The sequence below is a fragment of the Metopolophium dirhodum genome, chromosome 9 (assembly GCF_019925205.1).
Source record: "Metopolophium dirhodum isolate CAU chromosome 9, ASM1992520v1, whole genome shotgun sequence".
Classification (NCBI taxonomy): Eukaryota; Metazoa; Arthropoda; class Insecta; order Hemiptera; family Aphididae; genus Metopolophium; species Metopolophium dirhodum.
The window spans coordinates 2,360,413-2,388,019 of NC_083568.1; the positions used below are offsets into that span (position 1 = coordinate 2,360,413).

General features: G+C 29.5%; 1 protein-coding gene across 2 annotated transcripts in view; it reads left to right on the plus strand.

Annotated features, from left to right (window-relative positions):
• The first annotated feature begins 582 nt into the window (after nt 1–582).
• LOC132952455 (NADPH oxidase 5) overlaps nt 583–27,607 on the plus strand; it is a 92,646-nt gene continuing 65,621 nt past the window's right edge. The window contains exons 1-2 of one of the 2 annotated variants that reach the window (XM_061024767.1): nt 583–819; nt 7,676–8,077. In XM_061024767.1, the coding sequence (XP_060880750.1) occupies nt 7,712–8,077 (366 nt within the window). In that variant the 5' untranslated portion in view covers nt 583–819; nt 7,676–7,711. The remainder of the gene's footprint in view (nt 820–7,675; nt 8,078–27,607) is intronic. The other variant, XM_061024766.1, reaches the window with a different exon arrangement.

Genomic DNA, 27,607 nt, shown 5'->3' on the forward strand with positions numbered 1-27,607 from the left:
ATAACGTGAAATCTCAATTGTTGTACCTAGGTACCTATATAATATTATAATTATAAAATGACATTTACGATAAATTATTAACGAGAATTATTTTTTATTTATACAATATATATTATTATGTTTATCCTCAACTTCGTTGTTCCTTCGTATATAAATCGTTCGCGTTGCGTATACGGACCTTTTGCATTGATTTAAGAGATGCAGTCAAGAATAACGTAATATAGGTACTTTAATAATGTCTATTATAGTTATCATTAGTAGTTGTGGTTTGTAAAATATGTTCACTGTTAGTTGTATAGAGGGAAAATGTTAGCGAAACGGGCGTTATCCAAAGGCCTGATTGGTCAGCGTCAGTGAGTGAAATCGCCTTGAGTTGTCATAATTTCCACTAAAATCCTTGTGCGTCGGTATTTTATTAGCTAAACGTATCGTTGTTACACATTAGATAGTCGCAATGTGTATCGCATATTCAAATGGGCAGTTGTAGGTATACGTATAAGATAAAACAAACAAGGGAAGGGGCAGAGAGAGGAACGGATACCGCCTTGTTGCGGGATGCTGGGTATCTAGAAGACGAGTTTTAAACCTCCAGTTACCAATTGTCGGCTCCGGTCACCCGACACGCAAAATAACACGAGTTCGTCTAGTTTATCGGTTTACTTTCGGTTTCGGGAAATTAACAGTTAAGTATTTTTTTTTTTTGATTTTAATTTTTTTTAGTGCGAATTTATTTCCGGATTTTCGTTGTGCATTTGTCTGTTGTGCGTTTTACTAACCACATTATACCTACTATATATTGGATGAAAATAAAATATTTAGGTAAGTTCAATCAATTTATGATAACATTTTATTAATTAATACACACCCAGTACAAAAATCGAAATGAATATATTATTGTTTGTAGATTTTTTTTATTGATAAAGTGTTTTAGTAATTTTTAAAAATAATTTAAATAAGATTTATTAAAATAAACTTTTTTTTGCATATTTCCGATTAATATCATGCAGTGTATTTACAGTTAGCCGGAATTTCTTTACTATATATTGTTTTAAATCCATCATATTAATATAAGCTTTTATTGGTCATAATCGATGTTTATTTTACACATTAATGTATAAACTTCATCAATAATTAGTAAAAAATAAAAATTCATCAATAAAAAATAAAAATATTTTATTAAATGTAGATAATTTAAAAATAGCCAAGATATAGCTTTTTTTAAATATTGCTCATTCAATACAATCGTCGAATCGTCTTGATCATAAAATAATAGGTAGATATAATAGGTATAATTTCATTATCACTTATTAGTTATAACAAGTACCTAAATATATCTAAATACTAACAACAAATACAAAACTTAATTTTGCAACTTAATATCTTATAAATCAAACTTGAAATACACAAAATTATTTTATTAAAAAATATATTAAGAACAAATATACACATTTATATATATCATAACGGGGTATAACCTATAACTTATAGTAGTATTAACTACAACTGTTAGTAGGTAATAAAAAAACTATTCCTAATAAGGTAATAATAAATTGTTCATAATTAAATTATAATTATTAAAAATCATAATAACTTTTTAATTGATAAGTTCATTTAATCTTAATTTCTTAATGTACAATAATAATTATACCACTTACAAAATCATTTGTATACATAGGTATAAAATATTATGACGATTGAATGAATAACACAATCATCCATGTACCGTTCTTTTAATTGGATACATTTTTTAACTACCTACCTAATAATAATAGTTTTATTTTATATAAGAAGAAATAAAAAAGGTGTCGAGATTTTTAGTATTTTATTTCCTGCTGTGGAAACCATGTCACATGGAAATGATATATTACTATTTACTTATTATATTAATATATTATCTGCTTATAGTTCATTATAAAATATAAATATTAAATTAAGGCTACAAATCGTATTTTATTGGTGTATCAAAAATGGTAATTTAAAAATATGTACCTATGCAGTATACTTAGGTATATATAAATTATCTTGTATAAAGCATTTAATATAATATTATACATACCTACCTAATTATATTATTATTGATTTTTACAATTTGTAACACATTTTCTGCACTTTAGATTATGACATTATTGCTTAAGACTTGAAAGCATTATATTAAGTAGTTTTAATCTAGTAAATTAGGTATGTTAATTTCTATATAACTCCATCTATCTAGGTATTACATATTATATATTATCATTATGACTATGTATTCAAATATTAAAAATGCAAAATATTTTTGTTCACATAATTGCCTACCCATAATAATATGTGATATTGTTTATTGTTGATTCGTAACGGACTGGGCCCAACAGTACAGGAGTACCTAGTAGGTATTATGTATGGGATATAGGTACCTATATACAATTTTACTGCCCTCGAGTCGTTTGAATATTCGGTCAGACGTCTTTTAAAACGTGATTGCGTTATGTAAAAAAGAAACCATTTTGAAAAATCATAAACACCGCCGCGTTCTCACTCGTATACAGTAATACATATTATAGCCAATAGAGGTACCGATAATCAAACTTGTTATTTCTATTGTTTGACAGTAAAATATCGTCTGGAAAATAGTATAAAGATATCCATAATGTCTCAATCAATATTCTTCGACAAATATACACATAACTATTGAGAAATATTGCCCTGGACATAAAAATAATATAATATGTATGTAGATCCAGTTTTCGATTTGTACGATTTCTGTTTTACTTGGCACGGATTAGACCTCCGGCTATTTGCGCGAAAATTAATAGCTAACTATATAGTATGATATACGTAAGTACGTCTGTCTGTCTGTTTTTTTCTGTTATTCATTATTATTATTATTATTATTATTATTATTAGTTATCTGTATTATTTTTTTATAATATACAGTCGGAGAAATAAATATGATATTATGATTGATTATCGATTCCGTCCGATGAAAGACTGCAATAACAATATATCGCACAAAATCATTATATTGTAGCGACGAAACACTTGTGCTACCTACTGCTGCTGCGGCAGAGTGCAACTGACTTTGGTCCACTCGAAAGGCAATACTCGCGCGCGTCCTGTTTAATGTGCGCATTATTTTGACACGATGTCTGCATAATATTAATATATTAAAATATGTCGACTGCAGTACGATATTACAAGTAGGTATGATAATGCGAACAAGCTCCGCGACTTTTCGACAATTAATTACGATAAAACATAATATTATTACACACAGCTTCAACTTTTTTCTCGACACTCTTTTTTTGATTTATAAAGACGTATTTTAATCGAACTCGATTGGTCTGCGGGCTATACATAGATAATATATAAATATGTATATATATTATACCACGGCAGTCCGGCTCGCGGTTTCTTTAAATTGCTTATTTAGCCGGTCACGACACAATAATGTGGCCATGTGTAAACATTATATACACCAACGTGTCCGGACACATATAATATTTACGTACCTGTCGGTCTCTCGTGGATTTGTTTTCCTTATAAATATGTAATAATAAAATTATGATTATTATAATATATTGCGGCGTACTGCAGTTAATGGTTCATATACGCGTGCGACTCTCGGAAGAAAGAACAAATGAGGCTAATTTGTCCACCACAGCAGAGTGCAACCGTTGCACACTGCACAAACTGCATGTGTATACAATAATATTATTTGACTGGTTTATATATCAATTGGTTTCGCGTGAAATAGAATCATAAAAAAAACAGCTCGGTAAAAAATGAAATATTAAAAAAATGAAAAATACGAGCAGTTAGGTTAGGCACCTGCTATTATATTATGGCATGGCACTGCTGCAGCATTATGCAAATGTTATTGGCGTTACGCGCAGCCGGGGGTTAGTAGGTAGTGCAGTCTCAAATAAAGTATACGGTTACAAGTACTCAATAATAATATGTTTGTGATTTTCAAATGCATTACAAACAAGCGCGTATAATGTCTATTATAGACTATAACATCGTCTTTTCGAATTTGTTTTCTACTTCCTAAAAATCTTGATGTTTAATTTTATTATAATCATATAATCAGGTAGGTACGAATGTTGGAAGATATTATTGCCTATATACTTTTATTTATTCATTTATTTATAGAAAAAAGATACTCCATTTACAACAATGATTGTGTATGAATAGGTATACAAGTTGTACATTATATAGGTAAATTAATAAATATGTGTATAGAGTATTAGAATATTGGATATAGTAAATAATATGTTCAGATTTATGAATAAACAACTTGTTTTCGAATTGATGTTTTTGAGAAAAACTTAACGTCAATAATAACTATATGATAATTCTTAATACCTACGCGATCACGTGTTTTTAAAATATTGAACAATCAATTTATGAATCGAAAACGTAAAAATTAATATATTTTTAACGAGCAATGACATATCCTACATATTTTACGTTGGAATTTAATTAAAAGGTAATTATTATATTTATTTGTTTTTTGACAAGTAATGATACTAATTTATAATATTGCCAGACGTCCCAATGTTTTATATAGTGTCCGGATGTCCCAATAAAGTGGTTCGGAACGACTAATTACAATTTTATTATTAACAATATTATTATAATATTACCAATAATTACCAATTATCATTGTATCGGAATGAAACACCAATAATTTGTGTAAACATTTTGTCTTTTACTAAACATTTCTAGTAGAAAAACTTAAATATTGTTTTAATAAATTATAAAATAATTACCTAAGTTTACTTGCATGACTGCCGAAATTACCAATATTAAATAATATGTAATTCACTCCTTTGCTGTTTGCTCACGACAACTTATCGCTAGGTAATTGGTAATTTTTTAGGTTGTCATTCGAATTGTAACTTTGAGTTAGTTTTTACCTTATGAACTTATGTCGTAGAGTTCTGATCATTGGACCTATGTGGTATTCCAGTTAGAAAAAAATATAACGTTAAAACTGTTAGACCACGTGTAGGAACGATAATAGGCTTTTCCCATATCATTTATACGCAAAATGTCTGTCCGGACTTGAGAGAATTAAAATATGGCAATTCTAAGTTCTAGCCCTGTATTCAACAAATATTTTATCCACTTTAATTACTATATTTTTTATGAATAACAATCGTACAATTAAAATATTAAATGCTGCTTACATACATGAAGTTGCCCCCCCCCCCCCCCACTTTCACCTATCGACTCTATATTTGACTCTGAAAATGAAAGTTATACCTAGGTACATAATTTGTATTTCTAAAAATTATTAGGTATTTTGTATTATCAATTATATATCAATTATAATTATTTATATTTCAAAGTCAATATCTGTCCATATGATACATAATTTTATAATATATATGGATTTTTAAATGTATTATTATAATATATACCTATACCAATGTCCAATTGGAAATAGTCATTTAAAGTATTATGTTAAAATTGTAACCTTTATTATTTATTTTAGATATAATAAGCTTTCATGCAATAATTATAGTATATGTGTGCACAGAAATATTTATAAACTTAGGATATTCGTGTAGAAAATAAATATGCGCAAGTGAAATTATTATAATATTGGTTTTAGCTACCTACCAGTGTATGCAAACGAGCTATAGTATCGTTGGTCGTCAGACACTGGTTTTTTATGTTATAAAATATACAACTTTTGTTTTACAAGGAAAACGTTTTAAAATTGTTCAACGTCACTGATTTTAAATATTACGATCTCTATGAAATCTACTATGTACTTATTACTGTTTGTTGTCTAAGTGTGTTTTTAAAGAATCCAACTACTTCACTTATAAAATACATTTTACTTTAATCACTGAAAGTCAGGCTTATTATTGATAGAAAATAGGAGGTTATTACAAAATATACTTAAAGATATTTTATGAAACGCGGAGGCCAGAGATAATTTTCTGAGGTCTTATAAAAAAGCGAAAGATCGATGATAATAGTTTATCATTACACGTTTATATGTGAAACCGTACTAGCCGTGGAATGTTAGCTGTATATTCGTTTTAACTCATTTTTTAATCATTTTTGAATCATTATTTAATATTTATAAATTTTAAGTAAATACATTTTGTTTTCAAATCGAAAATATAGGTAGGTAGGTATAAAACCAATTTATTGTTAATTAATATTTGACAAAATCGCCTAATTCATTAGTAGGTAACTTTGGTTTAATTCTTAAATGCAGTAACTAATTATTAATGTTTAGTGTTTATTATTTTGTTACGGGTTTCAAACGTCACAAATGACTTGCGTTCAATTTTGAAACGAATATAAAAACGTTTAGCTTTAAAACTTGTCCATATAGAAACGTTTGAAATATTATAACATGAGATTTTTAATTTCTTTTGAGTCTGAAGATAATATAAAATCGCTGTCGTACGTCAATCTCGACTGCAGCAGTATATGCATATTTTATTTTTATCGTCATTATTTACTGTGAGTGTAAGTGCCAGTGATTCGTGACTTGTGTGACTACAATACAAACGTTTATCTTTTTCGAGACTTATGGCCGGTCGCTTAAGACGCACGACATCGTTTTTGACCTGAAGAAAACATGCATGTGCAGACCAACCGAACTGATCTTGTTACGGCGACGGGATCGATAAAGTACCTACACCGTTTTAATCGTCGATCAATCAACATTATAATATAAAATAAAAATAATAATCATAATATAATAATACCGACCGACCGACTGCTGTGCCGTTTTGGAAACCGTATGAGAGATCAATCTGACAGCGAAATGATGTGTATGTTTGTTCGAACAATGTAAATAGAAAAAAATCGATTGGGCGGGCTACTCACGAAATCCTAACCGGTCAACGGGTAATAAGAATTGATATACGCACCTAGTAACGTACTGTTTGGTTCTGAAAACGTTGGTGCTAAATCATAATTGATGATAGATGAATGTAATAAACTGCAGACTTCCTCTCAAAATAAATCGATTTCATTCGGTATAAAATATTACAAATCGATGTGGTAAAATATTTAAAAAATATTATAATTTATCGCGTGCTGCAGGATGCCGTCTAATACCCATAGATATTTATTACTAAGAGAAGTGTATGAGTATACACATCAGTTTTATAACACTTTCCAATAGACGCGTTAAGTTAAATTTAAAAAAAAGAAGAAGATGTACCTGCGACTAAACCTAATAGTTTTAAGATAAAATAATAATTAATTAAATTAGTTACTAAATTATAAATATTTTTACTGGTTTTTTGTATTGCGTGCATAATATAATATATTATTATAGTCTAATAATATTCTATTTTAATAATTTACAGATTGAAAAAAATAAATCCATATAATTTTTACTTTCACCTAAATGACTCACTAAAAACATATGTACTTACTAGTTTCAACAAATATATTGAGGTATTTTGTACAAGTGTTATGTACGTTGTGGTTGTCTGCCCGTGAATAATTTAAATATTTATGGAATATATCGTAAACAATTCAATAATTATTACGTGTACCTATGTATTATTATTATTATAACTTATAAGTGGATTTAGTTCCCATACAAATATTATCTAATATAATGTTACTAATCATATGTTTATATTATTATCACCTGTATATAGGTTTGACTTATGCGTTTGTAGTTTAAATATTGTCTAAATTTATGTTTCAGACATGCATAGGCACTGACAACTATACCGGAATCATCATGGAACAGCAAAACTCGGTACGCGGTGACGACGACACAGCTACCAGGCGCAAGTCGTTGGGTCGCCTTAGAGACATGTCCGTCGCATGGGACATAGACCCGCAAGCGAACAAGTACACCCGCAACGACGACACGGAACCGAGTTGTCCGAGTGGCCGAACCATGAACCAGGTACCGACACCGGTCGACGGTCTGGTAGACGTGGAACTTACGCGGAAACCACCGAATATGTCAGCCATGGAAATGGAGAGCATCAAGGAACGAGAGAGGGCGGCGATGTTGAGGAAGTGTGCTCAACATCTGGAGCTGGAGAGCGTGAACGGAAAGTACAGCAGAGAAAACTTTAAGCGCGGAATACTCAACAAGGTAAGTCCAAAAAAAAAAACCTTTACAATGCACGCGAGGCTGTCGAATCCTGCAGACGGTTCTAACTCGAGTTAGCCAATATTATATTTCGTCGTTCATAAAAACAATATTATATTATTTAAATCCCGTTGAAGTCTCCTAAGAAACACTTTAGGTATACACGATATTTTAATTTGTAATACGGTGTTGGTTTATTTTTCATTCATTTAACGATAACATCATAGGTATTATATAGATTGGTATTTTCAACAACCGAAGTGTACCTATGTTATTTTTCTCTCGGATTTTTGAACAATTGAGATTATGTCGTAGTTTATTATATAATAACATTAATAACATATATATCTTTCAATTAAAATATATTATTTAAGACAGATGACGATGGTTTTCCTCAGACAGCAGCGAGAATGTTTTATACACGACGTCTAGATGATCTACGCAGTTGAAATCATAGCCGAGGTTATTATTAATTTCGTAATTTCGAATCATCGTTACACAGGTTACTTATTAGTAATATTTAGGTTACCGTCTTGAGAAACTTGAATAAGTAAATTTAATATTATCTAGGGATGAGAAACGAGAGTAAACGTTAATTTCCACGTGTTTGGATGATATAAAAGCGTGTCTGAGTATAATTAAATTGTAAATTGTATGCAAGACTACAAGTATATACTGTTAAATGAATGAAACATAATATTATAGAAAGAATAATAATTTTTTTTTAATAGATCTCTTGCTTAAATGTCGTTTACATATAGTATTATTATCAAAGAGATAGAACTACTAATTTTTGTAAGTCTACTTTCTAATAAGAAACTAAAAAATAAACTGTTGATAATGTCACATTATTAATGTAATATCATTATATAAATTCGCATATAAATCCGGTAACATATTTACTATAAAATCTTAATTCTTTAAAATATGTATTTCTGTTTTTTGCTCTTAAATCGCTGTAAGTACGTATTATAATATTAAAACAATTACGTATACGTAATCATTATTGGACTTAAAAAATATCCCTACGATATACAGGGGAAACAGAATATCATAAGAATATGATCGACTACCTTATATAATATAATATTAATTATCACGAGAATCTTAGTGGTTTCGTGTCGTTAAATTTAAATATTATAATATTTAAAAAAATAATAATAAAATCAACTGCGTCGTAGTCTGCGGCTGCTGCTATATGTAGCTGTTCGAAACCGTGTCACGAGCCAAAACGTTCCTCGGCCCGGCGGCGATGTGTTGGACACCTATACCCAGTGATTATCAAGACGCGATTGCGTTAATACTGTAATAGGTGCCACGACGTTCGACGTAGACGCTGCACGTGTTTCGTTTAATAAACATTCCCTGTGTACAGTAGGGGGTGGATGTGGATGCATAAAAATAAAATGCAATAAATAAAAACCGTCGGACGGTGTTTCGTGTTTACATATAAGGCGAATCGCGCGAGCGCATCGAACAAATAACGTTCCTAGTACATGTACCTACCTAATATTAAAGCTCACGCTCGGTCTACGCTCGATGACAGTTATTTTATTAGGTATAAGTAGTTTGAGTCGCAAACACGTCTTGTGTCGAGAGGGTGAACCATGACGATGACGTTGAGGGGGCACCTATATAATATTATATGCCCAGTGATTATCAAGAGGCGATCGCGTCAATACTATATAATAATATAATATGATAGGTGCCTAGATCAAGACGCTCTGCGCGTGTTTCGTTTAATAAACGTTCCCCATATAATGACATATAATAGTAGGTGGCGGACGGATGTATGAAAACACAATGTAATAAATAAAAACACCGACGGTTTCATTTACATATACAAGGAGAATCGAAAAAATATCGTTTGTGAAACCATTAAAGCTCGCGCGCGAGGTCTGTGTCGATGACAGTTTTATGATATGGTTTGAGCGAAAACTTGTCGAGAGGGTGAATGATGACGGCGATGGTGGTCGTGTGTGTGTGTATGTGGGTGTGTGTGTGTGTGTGTGTGTGTGTATGTGTGTGTGATAGGGAAAGAAACGAAACATGACACGCATTATGGACACGTCAAACGACTCGTGTTGTGCGGGATATATAGATGGCATCGTTCGAGATGGGAAAAAAATATAATAACATAACTCACAAATAAAACAATGATAGGTATACGCGAATGAACAATTAAACATATATTAACTTGTCATCGCTCGTGCCGACGTCCATACAATTGCAAGTAAACCTATAATAGTAGGTAGGTACTATATTATCATTATTATTATTATTCCTACCTATCGTTATTGTTTATGCGCCTCCTCTGCCGGGCAGCCGTGAAACAAAGTCACAGGCGTACCGACCGATGGTTTTCTCCGACCCGAAACGGAATCGAGACTTTCAGCAGTCGCACAGTGATATGTATAATATAACGCATATGTTATGTTCATGACAAAAAAATATTTAAAAAAAAAACAATCAAGTCCATTCGATGTGTGCAATGTGGGATGATAAAATATGATAAAATATTTTCTTGCAAGCTGTTGCCTGTTGGACGTAAAATAATATAGTAATAACGAGCGACGGATTTACTGGCACCTATTTTTCGTATTATTCGTATATACTCGCATAAATAAATATTATATTATATTAGGTGTAAATTATTGCAGAGTAGAGGAAATCGACAGATTTTTTTCGTAAAAAATTAAAGATTTGATGATTTTTATACCGAGCGTTTTATGTATTTTTTTTCATGGATGTTGATCATATTCAATGAGTCTATATTATTACTATAATAATAGGTACTTATTATTTATAAATTTTATTTTTGTTTGTTCTACATTACATAACGATAACTTTATTATCTATTGACTACACCTACCACTTATCATCGAGTGATTCACATAATTTTTTGAATCCATTTAAACACACAATATAATATTATATCATTGTAATTTCCTTTACATTTCTTATCTGCTCCATTTTTTATCTTCGTTTAAATCACTATATTCGCGAAAAACAAATTATATCAAGAGATCCTACCACTCGTGCCTTTCACAGTATTTTTTATTTACACTTTTTACATTAACACTCGACACTCGTCGTCAATAGACTTTATTTGCGATATTATGTTTAATGGGTTTATAAGTGGTTTGAAATCCTATAGGTACCCAAACTAATTTTGTTTTTTAATGTATTTCATTATTTTACAACGCCCAAATGATCATGGCTTCACTATAATATTACAGTCGAACGTTTATAAAATATAAGGATTGATAATTTTATTGTCATGTCATTATTTAACTATAATATACCTACCCACAACCTTACCAGCTATTACATGTACTATGTATATTTTAAACAGTGTATAATATTTTCGTTTCACACTCGTGTCACTTAAACACGTTAGCGTGAATCGTAATAAATTTATACGCTATACAGTTAGGTTACACGCGTGTAAAGTTAGAGAAGTCCTGAGTATCAGGCCTGCTGCAGTAGTCGAATTATAAGTTTATCGAAAATTTGTTTACAGAACTGCAGACGAATTAAAACAGCACATTTATAATGACCGACGTTGCGGCTGTTATAAGTTATAACGCACGACAGTCAATTATATTATGCTAGTAAATATCCCCCCCCCCCCCAAAAAAAAAAAAAAATAATAAATATTATGTCGCGCTGGTCGATAATAACATATTGGTTAGTGGCGAGTTGTGGCGGGGCAGAAGATCATCTTCAGACGAATATGAATCGACCTGCAACTTGTGTGTGTTGGTGTGTGGGGGTAGGAGGCATTCGTGTATCGTATTTAATAGCTGTCCGACCGAGCTATTGTTTTCGTGTTAACAATTAACGAATCGTGTAGCGTATTAGAATAATATTATTATATTATACCCATTATGATGACACACGGTCACAATGCGAGTGTGAACGTACGGTGCATGTAAACTAGCGATGCGTATAATATTATAAGATGGTCACCCGCGCCCATTCGTATATTATATTATTATTGTACGCGTGCAGTCAGTTAGAAAGTCGAGAGTAAGTCATTTGTCTGTTGCCGACAAAATGTCGGCGGGTCAGAGGTGACTTGTGTTCGCTAATAACCGCGTCCTCTTCGCGCCGATTCATCTTTTAACCACCAATATATATATACGTACCTACATAATATTTCTTTACAAGCAGTCCATACGTGCTTTGGAAAACGTGTTTTAACAGAAAAGTACTGTAGGTACGCACGCATTTCCGTCGAACCGACTAAATTATGTATGGTAATAATAATAATAATAATAACGATGATTTGAGAAATAAAATTAATTATTTATATAGAAAAGTAGTTAAGTACAGCGCGATGACCGTGTTATTTTAAAAAAATGTAAACGAGTATAATATATTATATATAGATACTTTGAAGGCTGAACTACACACAGGTATTATATAATTGATTATAAATATAAATAAATAAATAATAGTAATAACATAAATTAAATGCTTTTAATCATTATAATATAATATGGTATTGCGACAGTTTGAAATAGGTATCTAAGTAATGTTTTTGAAATGTTCGTTTTTCATTCCTCGACATGTGGTCATGATGTGGATGTTTAAAACGCATACTAAATTGAAGTCTTATAGAGTCATAATATTATATGACGTGGAAGGATGATAATATTTAACTTAATAGTATAATGTAATGTAATAAATTTGAAAACAATGGAATGTTTTGTAGTTTGTACTATATAATTACTGTGAGCATCGTTACGGTTATAAATTTCAGTTTTTTAAAAATATATTATTAGGAAAAAACCTTCTACTTTAGGATTATAATTTTTTATTTTTCTATTTTACATACGTGCAACGCGTAAGTAAAATGTATATTTCCTCGGTGGAAAACAGAGGATTTATTCTGATAGTAAATTTACACAACATAAATAATACACTTTTCATGAATTATTAAAACAGTAACGAAAGATCCACGATGAGTCATGACTCATGACTGTAATGGTATAGCTGCTGTTATTCGTAGACTTTACGTTTGGCCACAAATTAAAAATCCAATCCAATAATATATTATCGTTATATTGTGACTCTGAAAATAAGTTAATACAATTTAATATACTTCTAGATACTACACTCTACAATCGTAACACATTATGTCTCCATTCACTGTAACAATAATCGTTTAATTTTTCGCTATTTGTTATAAATAATAATAACTATAATAGATAAATAATATTAACAGCTACATAATGACAACAATAATAATATATTATAGCCAGGACGCTAAGCACGCCTTTAAATGTTTAATAGTTTATGGGTAAATAAACGGTGTATGACAATGGTTATAAATTTATATGGATTACGAAATGTTATTTAAGATTACGCGTTCAATAGTCTATAATATTATTAGCTACCTACGATAATGATATTGTCTACGACACCCTTTTTTCACATTCGCTATAGGTACATACCGTGGAAACCAGTAGCGTATATCTCTGAAAAAGGTGAATCCAGGTTGATTTACTATTCGTATCGCGTACGAAACTTTCGAAACGCTCGTAATTGGACAGTAGCTATACTTATCACGAACCCGATATTACCATTCGCGTCCCTGTGACTTCGGGGTATTTTATAAAACGTCAGTAGCCAGTAGATTTTCGGTGTGTTTTCATAATAATATCAACAAATGTCAAACGATTAAACGATGAATATTATATTAATATGCCTACTATATAATGTAGAGCAACATTTTTGAAGCACATACGTTATACTTACAACAACCTCTGTAATGAAATAATGGGCCCATTTTATAGTTTACGTATAGCTAACGACGACTATTCGTTTAAACACATCCGAGTTTGAAAATATTATCAAATAAAATACTCAAATATATACGACTACTTACACAGTTACACATCATATAATAAACATATATTAAACAGTTTTTCAACTAAATTAAAAAAAAAATCCAATGGTATAAATCAAACTTTTTTACTATGGAGCCGGGGCTCGTATCATAGAATAATATATAGAAATAAGATTCAAACATTTTCCAGACTAATATTTTTCTTTTTTAATTTTAAGCCGTCAGAAATATCAATTGTTTTTACTCACTAGAATTTTTAAACTTTTTTCCTTTAACAGTAACATACGCAATATCTGTAACACGATACGAATAATATAATATAATAATATTATGTTAAAAGTCAATGTTAAATTATTTTATCGACATGCCGTGCGGAGTAAACGTGTTGGAAAAATCAATTTTTTTACGTCGGTTCAAATTTTGTATTATACGTAGAAAGTTATTTTGAATATTATAAAAAATAAAGAAAGCGGTGTGTGTGTGTAAGCAGTGTATCACCTGGCCTGCATCGAAATATTACCTTTTAGTCGAACAAGTGTAATAATTAACGTCATCTCAATAGACACTTTGCCGATCCAGCGATATTATTCGTCGGCAATATACCTAACTGTGTTATTATAGCGCAGTAATGGTTATAAACGGGTCTAAGTGTATTATATGTATACGACGTATTTACTACACACCATACTATACAACGCGTGTTGCGTGTATTCTTTCCCGTTATGCAAATATACGGACGTCCAACTTTGGGTATACATTATTTTCAACGATAAATTCGATAATTAGAGCGAGTTGAGCATATGTGTGTGTGTGTGTGTGACTGTCACACTGCTGCAGCTTTATGAGAATTAAAAATTAACATAAAATTATTCCAGTACATAAAAATGTATTTAATCAAAAAATTATAACCTATAACAGCTGTAGTATAAAATGTAATAGGTTAAATAATTATTGAATATAATAATATAATATGCAAGGCTGGGCTTAAAATTAACTTTTTAACTTAACTTAACTGTTAACTTTCTAAATTTATTTTTTAATCAACGTAAAATTAACGAATTAATTTTTAATTTTTAGAAGTAAGTTAAGTTAATTTATTTTGTTTTTAATTTTATTATATTTCACTATATTTTAGACCATTTCGTTTTCATGTAAAAAAATATTTACCGTGAATTGTTTAAAGTTAAAAATGTATATCATTCGAATTTAACCTATATGGAAATACTGAATAAAGTATATATATATAGTCTATAATTTTGTTTTGGGATGGAAAAAAATTAAGTACGCTAGCGTTGTGTAAACAAATTAACTTTTTAAACTTAATAAAAAGTTAACAAAAAGTGTGTATTAACTTTTAATTTAACTGAGTTAACATATAGTTAAATTAACTTTTAACCTTAAACTTTTTTTATTGGTGCATATTAACTTACTGAGTTAAAAAAATCATTAACTTGCCCAGCCTTGATAATATGGAAATAATGAATAAAACTAATTAAGTATAATTTGATTTTAATAAGGCATATTGAATAACGAGACGAAATTAATATTACTCAATTTTGTATATACTGCGAATAATAGCGTTCTGCAGCAAAACAAAGTGCATTTTCGATTACAAAATATAACGTAAGACCCCCGCATGGTGAGTTCGATAGTATTTAAGTAAAAAATCTTGTTTGTGGTCGGAGGATCGATGCAATTGCGATACGTTCGTCTTAAACACGTGTTGAGGATTAACCTGCACCACAATAATACTAATTGCAGTAAACGTGTGCATAGCGAACGAAAAATATCAATTCTATAAGTATTGCTACATTATAAATTCTACTGAGGTTCAAAACTGCAATAATTTATCGTATGTCCGACCCATACCTCGACGAATTGATAATATTGTTATACTTTCGGAGGATATTATTATTTAAATCTCGACGAGAGGCAAATAACACTGCAGCGTTATATGTTATAATATATAGTTGGAGCTGAGTTCATAAATCTACCGAACCTGTCGCTCCCAGACAGAATGCCCGGCACTAGATCTAATTACCCAGTGAAATTCCACGTGTCTCCCATTGTTTGCAAATGGACCACCGCACTCGGTGAATTAAAATCGCTCGCCGCAGCAATTCCGGATATGTGTGTGTATGTATGTAAAAAATAACATAAAACAAAAGCATCGTGTTTCCATTTCACGTTGCTGCGCCGTTTATCTCGTGGGCCCCGTTATGTTCTTATAATACCTATTATCGACCTCCTGACATAATGTTATCCGCGGTTCATATAACGACGGTAAATCAACGTCAACCGTGATTTTTCCCTCTGATACAGTAGGTAGGTAGGTAGGTAGGTACTTCTTCCTGCTCTATTTTATATAATATTATTCATTGTTTCAGCCCATTAACTCCTGCGGGGCTAGCACGGGTGCTATATTTAATCCGACTGCATCGTATCATTTATACGCACCGATAATATATTGTGCATAATGTTTTCCTGCAGGACACGACGCGTCATTATCAACCATAATATTATTTACTTTTGCAGTATATATAGTATCAATATTATCAATTATATATAGAATTATTTATTACGCGCATTACCCACAAGTAGAATATAATATTATAAGTCGTTGACACGGAAAAAAACTAGCTCCTATTATGACGTGCTAAACTGCTAAAACCCCATTTTTCGGGAATAACAAAAGCGTTTAAATAAAAGAAACTAATCGCCATCGATCCTCAGAAACAAATTTTAGAACTTTGAGATTATGTGTATGATATTATTAAATCCTAATTTTAAAAAAAATTGTTGTAAAAAATTAAACATTTGTGGAAATATCGTATGAATTGTCAATGTTTTGCCGTGACGTTGGAGGTTTTATCATAATATACCTAGTTTATGATTTTTGTGGAGATTTTTTGTATGATAGTTTTCGTAGTCATATTATAAATGTTTAATCACATAGAAGGTATTTCATATACGATTTATAGTAGGCGTGTAGGAGGTTTAATTTATTATTTTCTATTAGTAATTTAACGAAGATAGGCGATAGCAGCACTTAGGAGATATTATCAAATTATAGCTTATTTTTTTTTCTAAATCCAGGGACATCAAAACCTCTAACTCGTAAATTCGGCAAATAGGAGGTTTTATTCGTGTCAACGACGATAATATAGATGCGTTTGCAGATCGAAAATAGTAAAAAAAATCTTGTTTTGAAAAAGAAACACGCCCCCGCGGTCACCTCTTGACCCGCATAGTTGAAAATGTTCCAAAGAATAATTATTGAATTGTTGAAAAGTGTGATTCGATCATTATTTATTGAGTGAATATCATAAAATAATATAAAATCATAGGTACTAAATTAACGAGGATCGTTAAGTAACATACACGCAGGATTAAATTAATTAAGGAACATCGTGTGAGTAACGTGTTTTGTAATCCTTTGACGGTTTTAATTAAGCGTTAGAATACGAGCGTCTTGATTAATGCCTTATAGTGATTATGGCATATATCTATTTTGTGTATTTTTTTAATGCGATTCGAATACTCGCGATTGATAATAATAAATTAATACATTTGAACCCTACTTATCGTGATCGTATAGCTACTGACTGGCGACTGCAGGAGTGATTCCTTATATCAACGCCATGTGATGTAATTTTAAAATTGTACAATAACGTCATTTATTTTATACGTGTTGATAATATTATTACACGTAGGTATTTACTTTATTCGTTAATTTATTCTGTGGTATGATATTTACATGCTGTCTCAGAATTGTTAAAATCTGTAATATTTATATACAATACAATAAGTAAATTTGATAGCTAATATAAGGTACATAACATGAAATAGAGTGAGGAGGGAGGCCCACCAGTGTGGATACCCTCTATAATTTGGAGAAATACTTAAAAACAGAATAATTTTTCTAAAACGTTGTTTGCTTTAGCACTGGTGCAATGCTTAAGCGGCGATTATCTAAATTATTATTAGTTAACAGTGATGGTCAAGTTTGGGGGAGGGGGTGAGGGTATATATCGCTTCCATAACCGTTTTTAAAGGCTGATAACCATATATTTTATTTTAAATAACCAAATAGTAGGTACATGTTAAAAAATCAGCCACATCCCTCCCCTCTTCCCTTGACTTGGTTATGGAACGCAATCGTACTTAATTGTAAATATCACACCACTTAATATACTTTCATTCCGATAGTGTAAAGAATATATTTTATCACTGAGGTAAGGGTGACTTATATTGATAACACAGTGCATAATAATATATTAGGTACCTAAATATTGGCATAATATGCCTATTATATTATGTTTGCAATGTTTACTCGTTTCGTAATAATATTACCTTTGACGTAATAATTTTAATTAATATTAATATACTTTAAAGTTTAAACTGCAGTGGTCTAAACTTTAGCCGCGTGAATAATAAACTTAAAAACACTATAATTCTTCTAAAACGATGTTTGTCTATAAGCACTCGAAGCAGTGCCTACACGAGCATCTAAATAATTATTATTGGTTATGTAACTCACTCGTAGTACGATAAAGATCACCACTGGGTATATACCATAATTTGGATATTATAAATTATAATATTATATTATATCATGTAGCATCGATCACCGTGCGGGTACCTATGCATAATACCGCGATTTGTTTCATCGAACGATTAGTTTTACACCTGTTGTAGTCGTACACGATAGTAAGTTGTAGGTAACTTTAATAACGAAATAAACTAACTAGCCTAAGACTTATTGCCCAATTAACTGCAGCTATATTCGTATACGGCGGGGGTCGTACCCGTACGCGTTATTTCGAACACGCCCCTAAATGACGCCATTCGCACCTCCTAACCCCTTGTTAGGTACTGATATTTTTGATTTAAAGCATTCGTGATGTTATAATAATAATTCGTTTATATTTCGATCACGCGCACAATATAGGTGGTATACATATTATAGAAGAAGTAATCATTCTTTTAATTTTTTTTTCTCTCTCTCATACGAGAGGTCCTTGATCGCTACAATGTGACGAGCCCGATGACCGTTTCGTGCAGCGTTTGTACACGGCAATAAATAATATATCGGTTATGCCCCACTGCTATATAATATCATACCGTGGTAAGTAATGAGTCGAAAAACACACGATCACGACTCGGCCGGTACACGAAGTTCATGTCGCGTCGCGGGTAAAATGTTGTGTTCTCGGACACCCTTGATTCTCGTCCAGATTATCGCGGTGTGTATAATATTATAATAATATATTATAATAGGTAATGTTCCGTGGTGTTTCTTATTGTCGAGCATATTATAATATGACGCCGGCGTACAATAATAGCCGGCGTATACTGCGGTATAAACCATATACGTACTATACTGCAGCGATTGGACATAATTATGATTTATAGCCATTATAAATAATAATAATATTACTCTCATTATTATATATTTTATTTATCTATTAAGTTTGGTTTTCTTAAACGTCTCTATAATAATATGATGATCGCCTGCCACCGACGAACCGGCAGCGGTTGTCAGTTTTTCACTCACGTTTAAACTGCATAACGACATTTCGTCCGAACTATGAGATGCCGGTTACCGGTTGGTATAAGCCGCGTGTCTGGTATATAGGTATATCTAATGGTTGGAAATAACAATTAAATAATAGTAATATTGTTGTATAAAAATATTAGGTGGGTATATTATGTTGTTTATTAGTATTTACTTATTGAGTTTTGTTTTCGTAAACATCTATATAATTATGCGAGTGATGAAACCGGCCGGTTGTCAGTTTTTTACTCGTGTTTAAACATAACGGCATTTCGTTTGAACTGAGAGGGCTACCGGCGGCGACGGCGGTCGCGCCGCCGACAGAAATGATTTATCGGTTAGACCAAGCCAGACGTGTGTGTGCATAACATAATGTCGTTGAAGGTGAAACACTCGGGTATTTCATCCATTTGGCACCCTAGGACCGTCAACTGTCCTCTTAAAATTATGTCTGGTAAATGAATTAAACACGGTGTTTTTAATTTTTAATTTTTTTTTTTTACATGCCTAATACACGTCTATACTGATATTATAGGTACTTTCGAATAACATAATTTCTATTGGTCAATGAAGTGCACCGTTGATTTCGTGACACATATCATATCATATTATTGTAAAAGTATAAAACAACATAAACAGTAAATTATATTATATCAATAATATTGTATTGTATGGTTATATTATTATTGTTATCATTATTATTTAACAAGTTTTTACACATTATATTAGAAATATTAATTATTATATACGTATTATAATATGGGTAATAAAATATACCAACAATTTGTTGAATTAAAATTGTTGACTACAACATATTTTATACAGTTTGTAATTCGTATTAAAATTTAATATAATGTGGATGTATTCTTTACAATACCCAATATAATTCAATAAAAAACTTTATAGTTGGTAGCAAGTACCACTTTTTTGATATAGCTATTGATAATTAATATTATAAACTAATGTTTATCAAAAACAAAAATATATTAATAAAATCGATACAAATATTATATATTATATAATATCATATAATTATACTTATATAAATCATAATATTTACGATTTCAAATTTTAAAGATTTTTCAAAAAACGCAATAAACATAATATTGCAAATTCATAAATGTCAATAGCTGTGCTTTATAATGGGTATTCGTCCAATTTTTTATCAACTGATTTATTAGAAAAAAACTAATGTAACATTGTAATTGCCACATGCTCACAAAACTTACGACTGCCTGCAATAGCAACTATAATCTACGACGTAAAATCGTAATATTATAAATCGTACTTTTATTAAATAATAAATCTGAGAGTTTATCTAACCTAACTAATTCATTTATTTAGTTGTTTACATACACTATTAAAACGTGTAATAAAAGATTTAATGTTTATTAGTAGTTCGTGATGATAAATAAGAGGCATTCCCTGATATTTTCTCATTTATTATTTTTTTTAAATTAATTACACAATGTTGACCTTTTGGATACAATGCGCATCCACAAAAATATGTTTAATTAAGTCAATTATTGTTTTTAATGTTTATCTTTAATTATTTGTTATAACTAGGTAACCTTAAATCGTAAATTGTAATGAATACAATTTAAATTATTTAATTAATTATAGTTTCGATACTTACACATATGATATCAATTAAAATGTAATCAGTTACAATAATTAGTACAACTTGTATTATATTTAAAACTCTGGTGAGTGCGGTGATGAATGCGCTTGCTTACAGTTCTAATGTTTTTTAACAATTTTTTAGTATAGAAAACGGTTCCGAAATGTTCACATAATACATTAGATGGATGGAAAATATTTTATAAAATCGGTATGGCTCTTCAAAGACGTCATCATTTGATTTTCTCAATATAGTTAGGTAGGTACTTATATATACATATACATATACGGTATACATGGAAAACTGTCAACAAAGTATACATATTTATTTAATGCACCTAGTTGAGCGAAACAATATGAATTCCTATTACCACATACATCATCAGTAACAAGTTCTGATTTTTTTTATATTAAATTAGTGATTAAACTGTCAATTTATTATGCATTCACCGCTGTACTTTTATTTTCATGATGCATTTAAATTATGTATTATGTTTAATTATATACTAAAGTTGGATAAATATTTTACTCTAAGCATAATTAAAAATAGTAAAACTTACTAAATAATTAATTTTTTTAGAAAATCTATTAATATTAATTGTTTCATAGGTACTTCAAATTATTATATTATGATGTATACGAGTTACATATAATGGAATTTTAATGATAACGTATAAATATTATAATATTAAATAACCAAAAAAATAAAATTAAACATCCTAATGGTTTTTAAAAATATATGTTTACCAAGCACTCTGAACCGTTTAAAAGAATACGCTTACGGGATGTACACAAACAATAAATGTATTATTATTTTTTATTTTACTTAGTAATTGTTGATGCATTAATACGTATTATGTAATCATCTGATCGGTGTATAGTGATTAGTGAAAAACTCGCGAGTTTTATAATTTTAAAAATTTTAAAAACAAAAACTGCAATCCTTAACATGTTATTAATATAATATAATATTAATATGTTTTTGATATTCTATTCAATATAGATTAAAATATACTATGGTCGATGTATCGACAATCGATAATCGCTACATTTAATTTGTTGTAAATTGATTTTATTTTATTTTATTATAATAATAAAGTATATTTAAGACATTATTATTAACTGTAAGTATACACCTATACATCCAAATAATAATTTTCTATGTACTATTTTAGTCAGTTGGATTTGACAAACCCGTTTTGCAACGGTCTTATCAAAACAAAGTATGTACCTATCCAAACTATATAAAAAAAAACATAATAATATGCAATATTTTTAAAATGTACGGAGGTACGGAAAACGAATCATCGTTATTTTCTTTCTGTATCTATGACATTGTATAAATCAAATAGTATGCAGAAAAAAGTTGCACTATTAACTAGATACTTCAATAATATTATTTATTTTTTTTAATTAATGAACGCTTATTATATGTAGGTGATTATATGTTAATTATATATCCTCGACCTAAATTATTATTTTTTTTTTATTATAATATAAAGCTTTAACGTTCCTTTAATAAGTTAAATATTATCATAGCAGCTGATATCATCGCATTCCTAATTATTTATTTTTTACTTAAATTGCTTATGTACAAATATCGAAAGATTCGATAGAAAATTGAAGGGAGATTATAAAACCGATATTGCATGGATAAAGAATATTATAATATTTATATATACTATATAGCTATTAACTACCTTGATCCACGTTACATAACAACAATTATAACTCATAATTTAATAATTACTAAAATAATTGTATTAAATTAAATAGAAATTCAAAGTTTTAAATGTTTACTGTTCTCACAACAACTACGTTTAATTAAAATGTTAATAATACAAAAAAAAACTAAAATTAAGTAATTGATTTTAATTAAAAGTCTTTTTTTTGAAATATAAAAATATCTAAATAGTTTAATTGAGACTATATTTTATATAATACCTATTACATATGCACCACGTGGTTTATATCGTTATATATCATACATTATTATAGAGATACTTAAATATTAAGTCTATGTGTATTTTGGCAGGTGCCAATTACAATTATTCAAATTATAAAATATGTCTATTTTGCGTGCGGATTATAATTAAAAGTTGAAACCATTTAACAGTGACCACAATATGATAATATTATAACGACTAGCGACGGATGAGATGCTTTGCGTCTGTATAATATTATGTACTATATAAACACGCTGATACACCATTTATCAAATATTTTTTGATCCTCACTTTCGGGCCTGCAAACTATATATACCTTTTTTTTCCAAATGTTTGACTGTACGTCTTTGGCACTTTGTTCAAAGAGTAGTAAAAAAATAAATAAATAAAAAGAGAGGAACAAAATTACATTTATGATTTTCTAGAAACTCGTGCAAGGTTTACGATGTCGGGCGTGAATAATGGTGGCGTGGATACCGGTTTTTCGGACTTTGTGGACCACAAAAGATAGGTGATAACGTTTGTGGTCGGCAGAGATACCGTAATAACAGGTTTTATCATTTTTAATAACTTCCCTCCGGTGTCTAAACCCATAGTACGCCTCTGTATACATATTATAATATTATTATCTAATACACTACCTAAAACATGTAAAATATATAATAAATTATACATATATATACAATAATATGTGGGTAACGAATTATGCATGTTTGTGTATACATGCCATTACTTTGTTATACATGCACGTATATGGATTTAGTTGCCACCGAATATGGGCCAACTTGACCCACCGCAATAATACGATATAGCCAGTTGAAAGTATAATAAATAACGTTTTATGAAATAAAGAGAACAGGTTGGCGTTTTGTTATATTAAAAATAATATTTAACTTCATAAATTTCGAACAATTTATGATACTTCGGAGTCACTGCTTGTTATATATTCATTTTCAAATTAACTAATAACATACATTTTTTTCATAATCAGCTTCAAATGAGTTTGAAAATATGTATAATACACAGATTTGTATCTTGTATAATATTAACTATGCTTTTTACTTAATAACTGAAATATATTTTCCAAAAAAATATTTTATTTCACCAGAAGAAGAATTTTATTATAACTCACATTAATTGTGTTATTAAAAATATTTAATAAGTAGGTGGTACTCAGGACTTCAGATAAAATACCTTTATCTCTCCACTTCATTGCTTTATCTACGAAAATGTCTACCAGTCATAATGTAACCACTTGTTACGATAACTGGACAGTGGGTCAGTGGATAACTATTTAATTGTATTTCAACTAGACAAGTGTATAAAAACAATTTTATCATTTCAATAAAATAATATGAAGTGTTAGTTATGTAATAATATACAAACAAATATGAAATTGCATACATTTTTTTTTTTAAATTTATAATAACATTATCTCAACATATTGGAGCCGATAACTAACTTATAAACTAATTTTAACGTGGTCAGTTTTTCACATTTTTAAGACGATACTATATTTTTTTATAACATATTCCTACGTAAGAAATTTAGAATTTATTTTAGTATTATTTAGGAGTTCTGTAAGAAAATAGAATAATATTTTAAATTTTAAAATTAGAGTAGGTGCATAAAATAATATGAGTACAAAATATATTCTATGATTTCTTCAGACATTTACTAGTAATGACATTTTTGAAAAGAAAAAAAACCAATTAAGATTATAATTTTAAATTATGTCTTAATATAATTAATTTGTCGTTATGAATGTAAAGTGGACTAATTGCGAGTAAAAATAATTATATCGATACCGAATCAACACTTGGATATACCGAGTATATGTATGTATTTATCGGCAGTTAGGTTGTCAACGTTAAATTTATAACTCTATTTTGAATTATTAGGTACACTTAATAAAGAGGCAGGTGTCGATTATTCAAACAAAAATAATAACATCTTTGGTTGTCACGATTTTAAGAATAATTATTTCTTAAGCTAAGACTCACGTATAGATGCGTGTACGCTGCCTAGCAGCTATATCATAATATTAAAACACACGATTAGTCGATTTATGGTCTAAAAATCTGTCAAATATATTGGTAAAACGATATGTATGCATACGTATGTATAATTATGTTCCATCCGTTTTGTATCTCTTCATAATATAGGTATCTGTGATTTATTATCCAACCGTTGTTTCTTCCACTATCTATATGTGCACCAAAAAAATAAATAATAATTCTTATTACGTGTAGGTATACAGTATAAGTGCACGATGAAAATAATAATTTAATATTTACATTACAATCCGTAATAATGGTGTAATTTTATTATGATTTATTTGTGTTAAAAACGAACATATTTCTGACTTTATTTTTACAGTAATCATATGTATCTTTATTTACTTCATAATATCTAATTATCATATTAGTACATAGCAAAGTTTTCAATGATTGGAACTGCAACACGATTACAATACATTTATTGTGTATTTTTATATCTATAGAATTGATTTTTTCTTACTATTTTTTATACGAATTAATCGTAAAATAATAATACCATTATATAGTATAATTTATTTGTGAAACGCTAAAACAAATATGAAAATGACGTAGGTAATAATTAATACAAGTCACAAACACGCAGTAATTCGAGAAGTTAAATAGTTGGATTTATATGACTGTGTTTTTGACTTTGAATTCTATGATAACGATAAATCAAATCATTCATAAAGTAATGAAATTAAGCTGCAGACGTTGGGTTATTAAAAAAAAGATGGACATTTTGTTGATATATTCTTATATATTGTTATTATTATTATTGTTATTGTATAATGGGACATTTTAAAAATAACACGTTTAAACTAAACGATCTGAAGTAGTTTTTTAAGTGAAGTTTGATACGACTTTAATAGCTGTTTCGTCACTTTAAAATCTAAATTACTGTGCTTATAATAGTAATATTAATTATTAGTTTTAAAGCACTCATAGGTATACACATTTATTATGATATTATGTACCCACACGGTATATGGCGTAAACCAATTACGGGAACCTTTTATATATAGGTATAGGTTTTTCAATATTTTAAATGACGAAATTAATACGCGTAAAAATTAAGAATCTTTCAAAGTAAAAATTAAAACTTTAAATTTTAAAGTTTAAATTTTTTTTCAAAATTGTGCATACAGTATAAACAACATTCTTGTGTAACATTGTAATAATTTCTAAGCTAATCACATAATATAATATTAGGTGTATTGTAAGAATTAACAGGCTAGACGTGTATAAGAAATAATAATCTCTATGTCTCTATAATGACCTTATATATTGATCGTTAGCCATTTCAAAATATAATCTCCGATGACAACCCGAAGAAGAAGAAAAATAATGTTACGTTTCATCTAATAATAATTGCTCCGCTGTACCTTTTCTCGTGTTATAATGTTCTATAACTACATCTATAATTATTGAAGACAAGTGTTAATAAACAACGCGTGTGGATCGCGCGTTACAATAAATTTGTCCGTACTCGAAACTTCAATGAGATTCGGATCGATACCGGCAATGTATAACTATAGGTTGGGTACGGTATATAACCTACCTATAGGCTATAATATAATACCTGTGTAATATGCCTGAACCATTTAACCGCGCGCATTTTTGAAATTTTCTTTCACACCCGTATTATATTATAGTGACTGCGACCGGGTAAGTGGTAAGTGTGTGTGTAACAACGGTAAACAAGTATGATCGTTAAACGTGTAACTCCGCAGTCGCGATGTTTACACACAGACATACATTATACGCTTTGCAGCCGCAATGTGAATGTAAAACACATCGTATAAATCACAATTAAGCCCAATACTCAATGATACTCTGGTCGATAGTCGATAATATTATACTTTATGAAATTATTATCGTATGTCATGTATAATCAACTAATCACAGTACAGATAACATAATATTATTATAGAACACCGTCTATACAGAAAACAGAATCGAAATTGTTGGTATATATATAGTGAGTAGTTACCGTTTATTATTATTTATTGAGTCAATATCACGCCTTATTTTATTCGACATAAATATTATAATATACGTGTAATAAGGACATTAAAATTTCATAAAATCTCAAACGAAATTAAAAATTAAAAAAAATTGTAGATTGATAAAAAATTGTTATTCATTTTTCGATCAAATTATATTCTGATATAAGATTTTGATTCCAAATACATAATATTATTTCAATATAAATTTTAATGAAAATATGTAATATCGCTATCAACGCGAAGTGTGTCCAAAAATTGTATATTTTATTAGTCGTGTGCGTAGAAACATATATAAAATTATGTTTTTATGGTCATGCGTGTTATTTAATTCGTCATAGGTATTGTATCGTTGTATTCTTATTAAAACAATCATAAATTTAAAGTACCTACGAATTTCAAACACGAACTGCACGCGTACCTATATTGATACTATATAATATTCTCTGTTTCTATACATTTTGTGCCGTAACCCGCGGAGGTGGCTTATGAAATAGAATATATTTTC